We start from the raw sequence: 16,695 nt of genomic DNA on the forward strand, positions 1-16,695 counted from the left end.
CTTCCAGGCTGTTGATTTTTAGTGTGTTGGCTTGTAAAAGTTTATCAGGCTCTCTTTCTATATGTACACTTTTCTGTATGTATTACATAAAATTTAAACTATTTTAAAAGATAATATCCTAAAATTATTATCAAATTTATTTTACAAAAAAACATTCACCATGGTGAAATAGAAAAGTGGACAAAATGTAAGGTTCCATAATACCTTATCATGTAAAGATTCTTCCAGATTCTTTCTGAAAGTTTCTGATTCTTGAATTAAAACATTCTACAGAAAAGGAAAGAAAAACAGATAAATAATTAATAAAGTAAAGAGAAAATCACTCAATGTGTAGATTAATTTTCTATGACTCAAGAATTTTCTTTGATTCCTTCCTTGGCACCATTTATTTTTTGGTTTCCATGGAAACTAAGTTTCAATGGAATCTTTAAACAAGACACTTGAACATTTTTAGAAATACATAATTAAAATGGGAAGTGTCATTTTGTAACAGTTGGATTGACATATAAGATAACTATTAACTTTTAAACTATTTTTGTCAACCTCTTCTTAGTCTTTTTTAAAAAAAATAAAATAAAATTTGAAATAATCAGTTTACTCTTTAAATGAGAAAAAGTGAATAAAAAGCAAAATATTAGCTAAAGCTGTCACAGAGAAGAATTCAGATGAACTCATTTTTATTACCTGAAGAAAGAAAAATTTAAGATCATATATTTTAAAGATTCAATTTCTGAACCTTTATTTCATATACAGAATGAACAATTTCTAATAATGATTAAATTATTAAATAAAAATAAAATTTAGCTATTTAAAAATTAATGTTACATGACATGATATATAAATAACTTGCATGACAGATTAAAAAAAAATCCTTGCCATAAAAGTATTACTATTTTTAAAATCTTTATATTTTTCTTGTAGTATTACAAAGCATGATTTATAATAATGCATTCTTTTTAAATTCATAGAGTAAAAAAGTAAGAGTTTGGGAACTGGCATGCACTTGGAACTGAATAGGAAGAAGGTATGCCTTATGACTTGATGGGTAAACTGATCAAATTTCTTTAACATTTTCTTGAAACATTTTTCCTGTTTTGGTTTACTGTATGGAGCAGGGGGAAATGTCTAGTTTAAGTAGTGACTGGCATTCAGTCTAAATTTCCAAAATGATTTCTCCACCTGGGTTTTAATTCCTACCTTTTTTATACCATGGAACTGGCAATCAGCTGACAAAACTTTTGTTGATCTGGTAGTTGACAACTATTAATGAGACATATAAATTGTGAGTGAAATTGCAGATGGTACAAAAGCCTGTTTTTGGAAACAATATGGCTGAAAGTATTGCATTTCTAAATTCTGTGGTGAGATTGACACTGGTTTTATTGGTGATATAAACTCACTCACATTTTGGCTTTTAGATTAGTAGCAGATTCAGATACTTGAAACATTTGAATGGTTCATATCCAAAATACTATTTTTTGTCTTAATCTTTTTTGCACACCAGGTGAGAAATAAATGAAACACTTTCATCACAAAACCATACCACATTTCAATACATTTGTCTATATGATCATGCTACATATATTATATAACATGTAACTTTTTTTTTCACTTAAAAATTGATCTTACATATTTTTATAGAAGCCATTTGTTCACTTTTAAGATGTATCAGGCTCCTTTCAAATTAAAGAAAGTAAATGGATCCTCTGACCAATACTATGATTGCAGGAGAGCAGAAAGCAAGCATGATCATAAGAATATAGCTAATAATCATGTGATTGGTCATTTTACCTTCTCTTCTAGAGCGGCCATCCGTTCCTTTAAATGTAGCTGTAAGCGTTCATTGGATTCTGTCAGAAGTCTGTCCACAGTATCAGATAATCTTTTGTTGTGCTCCTCATTCATTTTCTCTCTTTGCCTAGCCTTATATCCAAATAAATAAATTTAACATAAGAATCGTTTAAAAATTATTTGGGTTTGTTTTTATATTTTTTCTAGTTTAAATATTGGATTTAATTTTATGTCTGTTTTGATTAAATTGGCAGAAGCTCTGGCATATCCATATGATTTTTAAATATAACCCATAATCAAGAAAGGCATTCATTTCTTATATGTAGAGTATAAATCCATTAACTGAGGCTTGAGAGGGATGGCTGTTAAAATACATACTCTTTGAAGTTCTTGATTTTTCTCTTCGAGTTGACCTTCGAGATGCCTCATCCGTTCTTCAATGTTTCCATGTCTTTCTTCAGCCTGTTAAGAAATATGAAGAATGCATCTGACACGTAAGATGTGGTTAAGACTTTTCCTCTAAATAAACTGAAATAAAATGTAAAGCAAGCTACTACCAACTGCAAATGTAGTTTTCAAAAAATAAACTTTCTTTCAACAGGCAGCTGAACAGCATTGCTTGAAATGTGTCAGCTACAAAGGCCTGTCACATCCAAGCATCAGCAAAACATTGGAGTTATTTATGAGCAATGAGATCAGCCAAATGTAACATGCAGACTGTGCATGGTTTGAACACAAACCTGCCATTGTCCAATCTTAAGCTCCTGAAGCACTCAACTGCACAGATGGTCGATTATCAATAAATAAAAAGTAACAAAATTTTTAGAAATGAAAAGAAAAAATTAGATGGATTCTATTTAGCGATAGAAAGTAAAGTCCAGTAGGACTACCTTCCTACGTATGGAGATCATTTCTTGTAGTTTAGCTTCCATAACATATTGATAATCATCAGATGAGGTAGAAGAGGTTGGATCAGACTAACAAGTCAAGGAAAAGGAGAGGGACAAAATTGAAAAATCAGAACTAAAGACACTGACACTGAACAGAACATAGCACAGAATGCTTAAAAGAAAAGTGTGACAGCAAATTTAATACTTTAATAGACAGAATTTTATGTGGAAAGAACTACACTGATATTTGGTGAACATGATGCAGTTGATGGTTGTAAGTGAAAAACAATGATATGCTCAAATAAAAAGCTACCAACCTAAGGTATGAAAGGTTAGTGATGGCTGGCGATGAACGATTACTACAGAACGAAGTAAAGCAACTCTGAGAGTCATGTAATCGTTGGAATTATGGGAAACCAAACACTAGAATATGTTTCTGATACACTGTCATAAGTTTTGTGTTTTGGTTTGTTATATTACTTAAAAATCATGGAAACAGTGTACCTCAATGTTGAGGAGTAGGCCAAGGCAATGATCTCAGGTGAAATAAATTTGGAACAGTATTTATTATAAACCCAACTCTGTAGAAATCAGAGAAGAAGCTAAGCTATGGGGTTAATTAATAATTGGAGTATTCTCCAATTCAAGCAGGATTGAGTTTCCTCAGCAACAGTGGCAAACTTACAAAATGACTTCTGGTCTCTGAATACACACTATGGTTGTAGGTGTAAAACCTTAGCATCTACTCTTAGACATAGCCTTAATTTGACATTTTAAATGAAAATGATTAAAAGTCCTCAAATTACCAAAGGGATAGTAGTGCCGTGAGGACAAGAATACTTATGGTGAACTTTCCTGAAAGACACAAGGGGCCATTCCAAAACCGATTCTGCATTGATTTGTTGCTATGGAAACTAAAGAGTGCCCTAAAGTGAAAAGGCGGGACAGTGCCTTTGTGAGGCACTTAATGTTTGCCCGTCACAAGGCTAGTTACATGTCTTGGAGGTGAATGTCAGGTAACCACAGATGCAGAGTGTTCAACACATGACATTGCTGATAGCTGAATTGTATTAGTATGTTATGCACAGATTACATGTAAAGTTACATCAACATTTTAATCATAATTACAAGTTAAATGATCACAACAGCCAAAGTACCTTATATCAGTATAAACAATATTTAACTCCAGAGCATATTCTATTACATTTTATAAGTTCATTCTAAAACAGAGAAACTTACTTTATGCAAATATGAGACTATATATAAATATGTCATGCAGTACCTGAAAAGAAATAGTAACCTATTCATGTATTGGTTCATATGCATATGTACTATTTTATCCAACAAATTCCAACTTAATCTATAAAATGAACATTTAACATTTAACTGATCGGCTTATGTGAATTATAATTCAACATTTATATTTTATAAGATTTTCCTTCTGATATTTTTATTTCATAAATTGGCAAAGTAATGAAGAAAAAAGAAATAAACAATTTCTCTCCCCAAATCTCCAACCAGAAGCAATAAAGAATGCTACCATAGTCTTCAAATGCTACAAGACAATTTTATAATATTATTTAAAATTTATAATTCAATTATTAATACTGTATATAGGTCAAAATATTACTGAAATGATATACTTTAAATTCTTAAACAGATCTGTAATCTCTCAAAATTAAATTTTAACAAGTAATGTTATGACAATTAGTCAGGTGATTGATTCAAGGTAGTCAAAGCATGAACATTTCTATTTGCAAAACTGTTCACTCCAATATACAAGTAGAGTTAGTATATCTTTCCAAGGTCCTTAAAACTGCTACTGTTTACATCTTAACGACTGAAAACACACCAAACACTGTGAAACTCCACTTCAGAGATTAAACAAGAATTCTGTCACTATTTTGTTGATATTTTTAAGTCACTATTTTGTTCATATTTTTTATTGGTACTAAAAACGGATGAAATACCTTATGAAATTCAAGATGAATTATGTCCTTGCTGAGGGAATATGCATTTTAATTAAAAAAGTAAACATCATAAATCAAAAGATTGGGAGCCCAAAATGTTTATTAGTTGTGTATTCACTCACCGAAGCCAAATTTTTCATTTTATCCCTAGCCACCAGCATTCAAATCTTTTGACTTTCTGAAAGCCTTAACTGAGCTTTAGCTACCTATTTTTACACATAAGCCCACATACATACATACATACACACCACCAGCAGAAGAAAAGGTTGTCTTATCAACCAAAAGGTAAATTCAGACATCATCTCTAAACAAGCACTGGATAAATGTGCAAGCACTACTGATTTATGTTCATCTGAACCCGAGGAAGACTGCAATTTAAGGAAATGATGTAAATGCTAGAGTCACGCAAAAACAGTCTGCAATTTTATGACTCCTTGATAGGATATAGGGCGTATAGTGGTTTCACTCTCTAATGTGACAAGACAATTTTCAAATAAGCTAAAGTTTTAGAAAAAATTACAGGAAAAAATGGTTTTGAGAAGAAGGGGAATATATTTGGAAATGGAGAAGGAATTAAAATTAAAGAGAGGAGGGCCAAAGAGAATAAAAAATACATAGCAGATAATAAAAGAAAAAATACATATAGACCAAATAAAATACATGAAAGGTTGTTAATAAAATCATTCAAAACATAGGATAGGGAGTCTAGATTTAAATTAAGCATACATCATAAATTAGTGAGAAGTCAAAAATATTATGAAGTAGAAAAAGACTACGGAGGTCAATAACAGTAAGGTTTCAAAAACAAACGGGTATGGAAACAATGAACTAAAGCTGGTTTTAGAGACAGTCCCTTTAGGTCTTGAGAAGAGAAGATAAGAAAATGCTTAAAAATTATTTTAGCCATCAAACTTGGGAGAGCAAATGAAAGACTGAAAGACTGATCTTCAAATGTTATAAAAGGGTTACAAGCAGAGGGAGTAAATTGAAAACAAAATCTCAGGACTGGAGGAGCGTGAATAATGAATTAAATATGGCCATCTGAAAACTATATATCTGAAATAATCTGTTGATACACAGCCAGTCAGTAGAGAAAACAGCAAAAAGGACAAGCAGAGTGAATTCTAGCAGCTTCACACATTTTAAGAGAGATAAAACTGCTCAAAAGGGAGGAAACCAAAAGGTCTAGATGAAGTAGAATTTTAGTAATGTATTATTGGAGAGGTTCTGGGTGAAGTCGCTCAGTCGTGTCTGACTCTTTGCAACCCCGTGGACTGTAGCCCACCAGGCTCCTCTGTCCATGGGATTCTCCAGGCAAGAATACTGGAGTGGGTTGCCATTTCTTTCTCCAGGGGATCTTCCTGACCTAGGGATCGAACCCAGGTCTCCCGCATTGCAGGCAGATGCTTTAACCTCTGAGCCATCTGGGAAGCCCAAAGTATTATTAGGTAGGAGTAAACGGAGGAAATTTCCAGGCAATAGTACTGGAGTGGGTTGCCATTTTCTTCTTCAGCGGATCTTTCCGACCCAGGGATGGAACCCAGGTCTCCCGCATTGTAGACAGATGCTTTACCATCTGAGCCACCAGGGAAGTCCAATAAACTGAGGAAGTACTTTGGCTGCATAAATGAATACAGGTATCAAATAGGATCCCAATACAATTAAATGGAGGGCGAGACAGATGAGATACCTACTTTAAGTTATTTTTAAATTCTAAATTAAGGATTCTTAGGGATATTTAATTAAAGCCTCATTTGTCAAGTATTATGTTTTAAATTATGCTTTATTCTCAATCAATCAGAGGTTAATTTGGGGCAAATTTGCTGAATTTTAAATTGTGATTTGGGGAGAGAGATTCCAGACGTTCTTGTATTTTACTCACACAGTATTGATGACTATTTTATACTAAAATATCACAAAAGTTACTTTTATTATTTAACCACTTGCCTAACTCCTTCTAAAATATTTCAATTCAATAAGATAACTATAAAAATCCTTTATATTCCTCAGATGAAAAGCCTAAGTATGCATATCTTAATCCATATTACAGTAATTTAAAATGTGCTTCCAAAAAAATAGAATACTACTAATCTGTTTGTACTTTTTATATAATTTCAAGAATATTTCTCAAATTAAATAAGTTTATATTTATTTTATATGGCAAAACCAATACAATATTGTAAAGTTAAAAAATAAAATAAAATTAAATTTAAAAAATAAAATAAAAATAAACCATCAAAAAAATAAATAAAATAAAATGTTAATTAAAAAAATAAAATAACAACAAGATAAAAAAAAAAAAAAGAAAGCATACATTTCTGAAACTGCCATAATGGTTTATGGTACTCTGATCTGTGACTATAGAAGGATCCACATTTTATCACCCTAATCAGATAAAAGTTCTATTCAGCTAGTTAGTCCAGTAACTCTACCGACACCCAACTATTCCAATACTTTCTACTCTGTCAACTGTTTTCCTTTCTCTATCTGATTAACTACCCTATTTGAATGAACAGGCATCAGTTTACTGTTTCTTTCTAACCATGTGCTTCTTCTGAAAGCAACAATGTGTGCCTACTTTTACTTTGCTGCATCAGTTGTTTGGGATAATCCCTAACATCAGAGTTTATCATTTGCAGTTCATATATCTATCTGAGCTATTTATTACAATGGCACGAAAAAAAGCTTCCATGACCTAGGAGCCTGGCAGGCTACAGTCCATGGGGTTGCAGAGTCAAGACATGACTGAGTGACTAACACTTTCACTTTTCACCAACAATGTTTAAACATCTAAAACGTGTGTACCTTTTTGAATTGATATTAATATTCAAACATGCTTTTAGTGACAAAATCTGGACCTTTATTCTAGTGACATGCATATACACTTTGAAGCAATTGCCATTTCCATTTAACCGTGAAAGGTAAGAGCAGTCATTTGGGCTTCCCTGGTGGCTCAGCTGGTAAAGAATCCACCTGCAATGCAGGAGACCTGGGTTCAATCCCAGGGTTGGGAAGATCCCCTGGAGAAGGGAAAGGCTACCCACTCCAGTATTCTGGCCTGGAGAATTCCATGGACTATTCCATGGGGTTGCAAAGAGTCAGACATGACAGAGCAACTTTCACTTTCACTTTACAACATTATAATGGTTGCTAAGTTCTAAAGTAAGCAAATTGCAGAATTTTACGTCCATAATGGAGCAGTTAATTCTGAACATTCTTCAGAATATTATCGATTTTATTGGTTCAGAAGAAATTTCAACTATTAAAATCACTTTCTCTATTTAATACCTTTAGATTTTATGGCTCTACAAATCTAATTTTCAACTTCTAACAAATTTTTTTCATACTGTAATCAGAAAGAAATCAACTGCTTATGATACTTCCTGCATTTTTAAAACTATACAATTTATATTAAGCTTACTAAATTATTGTGTCTCATGTATATCTATGTTAAAATCATTATGTTTTTATATTTGTTGATTATTCTTATGTACAAATATTACCATGGAAAATTAGCTATAAGAACATGAAACTTTGTTTTTGCTAATGTTTAAATAGGCAAAGAAATAATCATATTCATTTATCAATCATTCATTTCAACATAAATAAGATATATGTAATATAAAAAGTCATCTAAACAACAGACCAATATAATATAAACTCCATAAAGCCTGAAGAACATCTTTATAGATTCCATCTCGATTACTAGTCATTTCTAAAAGTATTAATATATCTAGATTGACCAATTGTTTTATTGTAGTACCTTTGTCAGGGCTGCAATTCTCTGAGCCAATTCAGCCTCTACTTCAGGTAAGGTCTCAGCTTTTCTCATAGTTTGCTGCAACTTTTGCTCAGCCAGCTCAAGACGCTCTTGTAACTGTCTATTCTTCTCTTCCATCTGAACCAGGGATGAAGAAAGAGACACTTGAATTGTCACAGTTAGGATAGCAAACACCAGTCACTAGGGGCTGTGGGCTTCAGCCTTTATCCTAGAGTTAAAATCAGCTACTACTACCACTTGTTTTCATATATTGCTTATCAATATGCCTTAATAAATTTAGCACATAAAAAATGAAAACCTTTTACCAACAACAGCAAAAAGGAATGAAGTTAATAGTGAGAATTAACTTGGACAAATGAGACACAACTTAGTACTCAAACCTCAAATGCACCATAATATCAATTGACTGAAAATCTTAACAATAGCTAGAGTAGGAGAGGGAACGGATCACAGTGGTTGAGAGTTCAGGCTCTAGAGATGAAGTTGGCTAACTTTTTCTGCTAAAGACCCGATAGTAAATACTCCAGGCTCTGTGTATCACAAAGTCTCTGATTCAACTATTCAATTCTACTATTGTAGCACAAAAGCAGTCAGAGATGATGATTAAATGAATGGGTATGGTTATGTTTTGATAAAACTATACTTGTAAAACAGAGCCATAGTTTTGGCATGTGGGCTATAGTTTGCCCATTCCTTCTCCAGAGCTGGATAGACCTAGGCTTCCATTATTGACTCTGCAATTGCTGTACTTGTGACCCTGGGAAGGCAGTCATGTACTCTGAACCTGAGTTTCCTCTGTATAATAAATGTACTTATTTTACTCTCAGTAAAATAATTGTATAATAATTATTATCCTTTACACTATAATAATTGTACTTACATGTGGTGGTTGGATTTAAGTGAGGTTTTATATATATATGTGTGTGTGTGTGTGTGTGTGTGTGTGTGTGTGTGTGTATATATATGTATATATATATATATATATATATATATATTGGTTACCACAGTTTCTGGTTCATGTCCAGATCCAAAGTAAATCTTAATCATAATTTTTAAGACAAATTTCTAGATTATATACTGAAAATCACATCTATTTAGTTAGTTTGATTCTAAATTGCAGAGAATAATTTACTGCTAAGGAATACCATAGTTTACGTACTCCATGTTTTGTGAGAATGGTGAGAACACATACAGACCAGAACGAAACCAAGGTGGAGATACTGAACCTGCCGTAGGATGGCCTCTTTATTCGCTAATTCATTCTCTAGTTTGTCATTCATGTCATGTATGGAGGTAGATTCTCTCTGAGCACTGAGGTAACGCTTCTCAAGGGTCGTGATTCTTTCTTCCATGTCTTCCTTCTGAGCCATAGCCTAAAATGAAAATAATTAAAAAATCAAATCAGATTCTCAGTTTGTGTATTATCTTATCATTTAAATAAAATAGTAAGATATTAAAAAAAAAAAAAACTATTGCTTCCTTGAGGTAAATTTCATTCTTTTCTTTTCATAAAAGGGATGCAGGATTTCATATGTATTTTCTCAGCTTATCTGTCAGAATTCTTGCATCTTGGGTTAGCAAAAAGCATTGTCTCTTTGAGAATGCAACAAAGTACATTTTAAATCTACCTACTGCACAACTGGTATTCTTAGAAAAGAAGTGGCAGAAAAATTAGCTCGTTATACAGTAGAGATAAGTACAAATATGGATAGAGTTACAAACCATAAAATTGGCACAATGGTACCTGCAGTTCCAAATTGCATAGGAATTTTCAAATGACGATAATAAATATCATCAGTATCCGTATCTTCATTTATAAGTAAGAATAACTCAGTGGTTAAAACAGGGCAAAAATGAAATAAAAAGTAAACTTGAGTCACACAAATGAATTGACAAATTTACTTTGGAACTTAACCATTTCCCTTGTTTAATTGGAATATGTTATTTTTCAATTGAAAAAGAATTTAGAGACTTCAACAAACACAGATCTCTAGGGGAAAAATCAACTATTGGTGCAAAAGGAGCAATAATTCTAAATATTATATTATAAATATATTAAATATTACATTAAGCAATACTTTTAAACCATATAATTCACAGATAACATGGACATAATTTTATCTTCCAAAGAGCCTAGATGAGAATTTATTAATAGGCAGATAACCTACTTCTTTGAGCTATTGGGGAAAATCAGCTCCAGAAGTGAACACCTTGGGCTTGGTGTGGTTTTCTGATAATTCGGAAAACGCTTTTACATGTTGGTGGTTTAGCCTCTAAGTTGTGTCTGACCCTTGCGACCCTATGGACTGTAGCCTGTCAGGCTCCTCTGTCCATGGAATTCTCTAGGCAAGAAAGCTGGAGTGGGTTCCTTCTCCATTTTTGTATAAAAAGCCTAAAACTGAGGAGATGGCGGTAGCTTCCATATATTACTATCAAGGTCTCTTTAATCACTTGTTCCTAACCAGTCTCTTTTACTCTCCTACAGGCAGAATCAATCCTGCCACACCCACAGAAGAGATAAATTCTATTCCTATTTTCCAAGAGAAATAGAAGCCCTTAAATGGACAGCCTTTTAGCATCCTGAACTTCCCTCACCAGCATCTGGAAATTTAACCACATCCACACATCCTTAACTTCTACCTTTCACTTTAGAACAGCTGTTCTGCCTTCCCTCAAAGTTTACTCATTATATGTATTCTGGCTTTATGCTTTTTCTACTGTAGAGATCTTGGTCACTTTTTTCTCTTGAATTTTCAAGCTGATAGTAGAGGTAAATCTCAAAACAATAGCTGAAAGAATGAAACAGGCTTATAAAAGTTTTGGTATACATTAAAGGTGGAGGGCAGAGGAAAAAGAGATAATTCAAAGAAAATAAAAATAAAAAAGATAAATAATTTGCTTTACCACTGTCCATAACTGAATTGAAACTATGAAACCGAACTGTTGGAGAGGATGGGAAGATTCACCATAGCTTTAAAATTAAGTAAGCAAATTAATTTATCAGGTAATTAATAAAATCCTAGAGAAACAGAAAGCTGTTCAAAAGAAAATATTATTGAAAACCACTCCTCGGATCATTTGTGGAAACTGTTTATATAGTCATAATAATGATGAACATAATAAAGAGTCAGACATGACTGAGCACACACACACACACATTCACACAATAACAACACTGAATGTAATTTTGAGATGAGTATAGTGGAAGGATGGATGGAAGAGAAAGGAAGTGAAAGAACAAAACAGATAAAATCCTCATATGATAGCAAGATATAGTCAAAGTGAAAGTTGGTCAGTCGTGCCGACTCTTTGTGACCCCATGAACCTACAGAGTTCATGGAATTCTCCAGAGCAGAATACTGGAATGGATAGCCTTTCCCTTCCCCAGGGATCTTCCCAACTCAGGGTTCGAACCCAGGTCTTCCACATTGCAGGTGGATTCTTTACCAGCTGAGCCACAAGGGAAGCCCAAGAATACTGGAGTGGGTATTCTATCTCTTCTCCAGCGGATCTTCCCAACCCAGGAATCAAACCGGGGTCTCCTGCATTGCAGGCGGATTCTTTACCAACTGAGCTATGAGGGAAGCTCATACACATTTCTTAAATCATATCAATTTATACACAGAAAGGTTTTATTTTATTAACTAACAGTTTTAGTTTTATAATTAAAGTTGTTGAAAGGAATTGTTTTATTGTTACATATGCCAAACTGTTGGCATTTTTTTTTAAATAAATTAACACAAATGTAACCATGTGAATAATACTTCAACATCAGTTGCTATTTCTAAGTAACAAACATATTTTTAGAGAAATAAATTCATTGATATGGTGCTTCTTTTACAAGCATGCTTTCATGATATATAAAAACATGTTTTTTAATTTCATTTTCAATAAAATGTCTGTTCTTTTGGGAATTCTTTTAGTAATAGAAAAATCCTCAACCCTATCACCCACTAGTCCAAATAATTTTTAAGCTTATCAAAAAGCAATACAATTCTTTGCTAAAACTACCTATGTTAAAAATACCCTTAATATCCAAAGTCAAATTTATTTAAGCCAGCATCTCATATTGGAAAATTACACTTTATCACACTAAACTGGTATAAAGGAAGTTATAACTGACATAGGGCTTTTTAAGCTCACCAAAAAAAAAAAAAAAAAGTCAGTGAAAGTTTCCTTTCAGAAAGTTGGTTCTTTTTAAAGTAAAGAACTTTTAAATTGTAAGAACTGGTTTTATGATCATATTAAAACTGTTTTCTATACATGTTTTAAATTAATAGGATTTTCACCCACTCTAGTTTAGAAATTACATGCCTCAAATATAAAATATAGCTCTTTAGTACTGTCTTTAATAAATATCACTTAACGCAAGCAGTTATATAAGACTAGAAGCAGTTCTGGAGAAGGCAATGGCACCCCACTCCAGTACTCTTGCCTGGAGAATCCCATGGACAGAGGAGCCTGGTGGGCTGCAGTCCATGGGGTCGCTAAGAGTCGGACACAACTGAGCGACTTCACTTTCACTTTTCACTTTCATGCATTGGAGAAGGAAATGGCAACCCACTCCAGTGTTCTTGCCTGGAATATCCCAGGGATGGTGGAGCCTGATGGGCTGCCGTCTGTGGGGTCGCACAGAGTCGGACACGACTGAAGTGACTCAGCATAGCATAGAAGCAGTTCTAGAGGACAGCGGCACTCCTCTGAAAACTTGTCTGCCTGTGGAAGCTCTAAAGCTGCAATAGAATCTCAGACCCCAACTTCACTCCTAGGGAATGTCCACACCCAGAACGGAGGAACTAAAGGTAAGCGATCACAACCATATCCAAAGCAGAAGCGCAACTGCATGTTTTCCTTCCTGTAGAATACGGCAAAATGATTTTTTCTTTTGTTTTCAAATCAAAAGGCACTTAAAGGTTTCTGTTAGATCTCCTTTCTTTCATTGCTGCTACTACTACTAGTAATACTTCTTTTTTAAATGCAGCCTTTGAAGGGCATGAACCAGGTCTCAAAGTACTTTAAATACCTCTCACAGAAGCCTTTAAGACTTTACGACTTGTCAAACAACAATTAATATAAAGGTAACATTTTTTTGGCTCAGAAAGTCTCAGAGCATTTCAGTCTTTAAAACCACAGCTGATAATTTTTTTAGACATCTAGGTTAAGTTTAAATAAGAGAGAAATACCGAAAGTAATGGCTAAAAGGATTGAAATTAGGCTTTGTTGCCTTCTTTGACTACCTTAATCCTACCGAACTTCAAGACCAAATTAACACCTCTTTGGTTATTTGTATTTATACTAATGTTCAAAAGTGTGAAAATTAATCCATCAATTTGTCAAAAATCATCCAAATTATTTTTTTCAACAGTATATACACTTCCCTAGATCATAGCCATCCAAACAGAAGCTACAATTCAAAAAACTTTTCCTTAAAATTTAGACTTACTCTATTTTCTATATTTTTTAGTCCAACGATGGTAGGGTTTTCAGAGTATTCCTTCAGAGTGGCTACAATTATTAATCGTATTGTTATATATCATAGTGTTAATTTTGTTTTCATTCAGAACTCTGGGAATATTATGTCAATTTTGTAGCCCAAGAAAAAATTCTAAACCTAGTTTACATATATAAATGTCTTACAAAATTCAGTTAAAGGCATACACGTGCTTCTTCAGAATGTGACTATGAAGTAGCATATACTTGCTTTTAATCCTAGTTTTTGATACTTATTAGCTCTGCTCTAGGTACGCATTGCTTAATTTTTCTATGTGTCATCTTCTTTTTCTTAAAATTTGGACTTTGGTTGGGATATTAATACCTACTACGTAACACTGTCATGATATAATATTGTAAGTGCTTTGCATGATGTCCTGTATATAATACACACTCAGTAAATGCTAGCTTCTTTTTTATTATCATGTACAATACCCACTCAATAAATAATAGCTTTTTGTTATTATTTATGTATTATTTTTATTACTATTATACCTACAATTATTAATAGCTGATCTGACTATGACATATGTTATGTGTAAGAGTCATTGGATGGGACTTCGGTATTTCACTTTTAATTCAATGATTCATATAGGAGATTCAATTTATAACTACAGGCTGTGTTGCCAAAAATAAATTTTGAATTTACAAGTTGGAGAAATATCTTTTCCTTGTGTATTACTAAGAAATTCTAAGCAAGAAAGTTTTTCCTAGTTCCTAAAAACTTCAGCCTAAAAAAGGGAGAAAACTGCATAATTAATTTTCTCTTGACTTGAAGGTTATAGACTATATTTTATTATAACAAATAAATGTAATTCTATAATAACTTAGAGTTACTAAAGTGAAAAAATATAACTCCATGTTTCAGATAACAGAAAAGATTAAATTATATGTAGTCATTCATACAATCACTTAGGGAACATTCAAAGAGCTCTTAAGAAGTTAGAGTGATGAGCTGTTTTTATTCACAAAATAAAATATAACTGAAATACTTCACAGAAAATTTTAACTCTTTACTTAGCAATATGTTTAAGGAGGTATTACTATTACTCATTACTACTAGCTAGTAGCCTTTTTTAAAGAGTGGAGAGGTAATTCAGTCTCTGTCATGAGACTGACTATATTTTCTAGTGTGAGTCCTGTGCAAAGCTTCAACCAAGCCCCTACTCTAACAGGCTACAGTTAATTTAAGGAGCACTTAAGATGAAACTTAAAAATTAATTTTGAATAGATTTATTTCTTGACAAAGAATATTTGCTAAAATACAGTCTGAAACCATTAATGAAAGATAAGCACACAATTTGTTTCAGATATATTCGACTATGCATATGCACAGCAACTGCATTGAAGTTTTTAATTTTATGGTCAATTTTTCCTATTCTCTATTTTTTTCTTAATTAGACAAATATTTATTGTGTATATCATATATAAATGATACTGTGCTGGCAGCATTATAGAGATAGCAAGGAGGATCACCTTATTTTGTTTTCTACTTAGAAATCTTGCAAGCTAGTAGTCTTTGTAGCTTGCAAGTTAGTAGACAAGGATACAAAGCAAAGTCTGAAATTTTTAATGTTTATATGATACCTTTTGAAAGTACATGATTTTCATATTTTCTTGCTTATATAAAAGGTAAAAGGCTTGATAATATAGGAAGTAGTTATAGTGAGCTGCATTCTTTTTGATGGCTGCTATCTCTGAATAAATGATTGCATCTTGCTGATTTCGAAGCTACCCCTAATGGAAGAAGCACGGATTCTGAAGATGGAATAGTCTTCCATCCTTTATGGTGCTGGGAAGTGGGGAAGTGGTGTGTTGGGAGAACAGTGGGTAGGCCTTGGACAAGTTATTTACATAACCTGAGAAAAATGGCACAATTAGAAGTATCTTCCCTATAGGACAGGAGAAATGAAAGAAATTAAACATAATCCATCTGGAATAGATTCCAAGGTCGCTTCTCAAGTGATTTCTAGCAGCAAACCAGAGCCCCAGGGCCTGTGACCTGGATGTTATGGGACATAATTTATTTGGCCTTCACAGTGTCCTTAATACACACACACACACACACACACGACGCATCCAAAAGACAGGCAGAATATAGGTTCCTCGTCCGGATCTCATTAACCCTATCACTTCCTACTGTATGCATCTCCTCTTTACACAGTTATATTGTTTGCCTGAGCTCTGGAAACATTTGTGTTTGCACCACTCTCCCTCAAATGTGAATGATGAGAAATATTCCTTTCTCATGAAACCTTTCTATATTATAACTACATAGAAATTATGAGCTGATAAGAATAGTTCTATTTTAAAAGAATTCCTTCTGAAAGCAGAACACACCTTAGCTATTGAAAGGAATTCCTAATTTGAACAAAAATATCCGGCATCAAATATGTGACTGATATTTTAAATCTGACTCAACTTTTTGTCACCTACATCCAAACTATTTAGAATCAAAGTTTTATTTTTACATAGATCATAAGAAACGGGTAGCTGGGGATACTGGGCTCTATCTGCGAGCGACACTGGATTCAGTTCAGTTCAGTCGCTCAGTCGTGTCTGACTCTTGACTGCAGCACGCCAGGCCTCCCTGTCCATCACCAACTCCCGTAGTTCACCCAAACTCATGTCCATTGAGTCAGTGATGCCATCCAACCATCTCATCCTCTGTCGTCCCCTTCTCCTCCTGCCTTCAATCTTTCCCAGGATCAGGGTCTTTTCAAATAAATCAGCTCTTCGCATCAGGTGGCCAAGGCATTGGAGTTTCTGCTTC

General features: G+C 33.4%; 1 protein-coding gene across 14 annotated transcripts in view; it reads right to left on the reverse strand.

The window, feature by feature from the left end:
- The window catches only part of PPFIA2 (PTPRF interacting protein alpha 2), a 502,235-nt gene that overhangs the window by 108,623 nt on the left and 376,917 nt on the right, over positions 1 to 16,695 (reverse strand). For all 14 annotated transcript variants that reach the window (XR_009494446.1, XM_059886832.1, XM_059886831.1 and 11 more), the window contains 5 exons: positions 9,659 to 9,805; positions 8,415 to 8,549; positions 2,170 to 2,253; positions 1,792 to 1,923; positions 205 to 267 (listed from right to left, as the gene is read on the reverse strand). Coding sequence is in view for 13 of the 14 variants with exons in the window: in XM_059886832.1 (XP_059742815.1) it covers positions 205 to 267; positions 1,792 to 1,923; positions 2,170 to 2,253; positions 8,415 to 8,549; positions 9,659 to 9,805 (561 nt within the window). In the remaining variant the exon portion in view is untranslated. The remainder of the gene's footprint in view (positions 1 to 204; positions 268 to 1,791; positions 1,924 to 2,169; positions 2,254 to 8,414; positions 8,550 to 9,658; positions 9,806 to 16,695) is intronic.

Source organism: Bos taurus, chromosome 5 (assembly GCF_002263795.3).
Source record: "Bos taurus isolate L1 Dominette 01449 registration number 42190680 breed Hereford chromosome 5, ARS-UCD2.0, whole genome shotgun sequence".
NCBI classification, from domain to species: Eukaryota; Metazoa; Chordata; class Mammalia; order Artiodactyla; family Bovidae; genus Bos; species Bos taurus.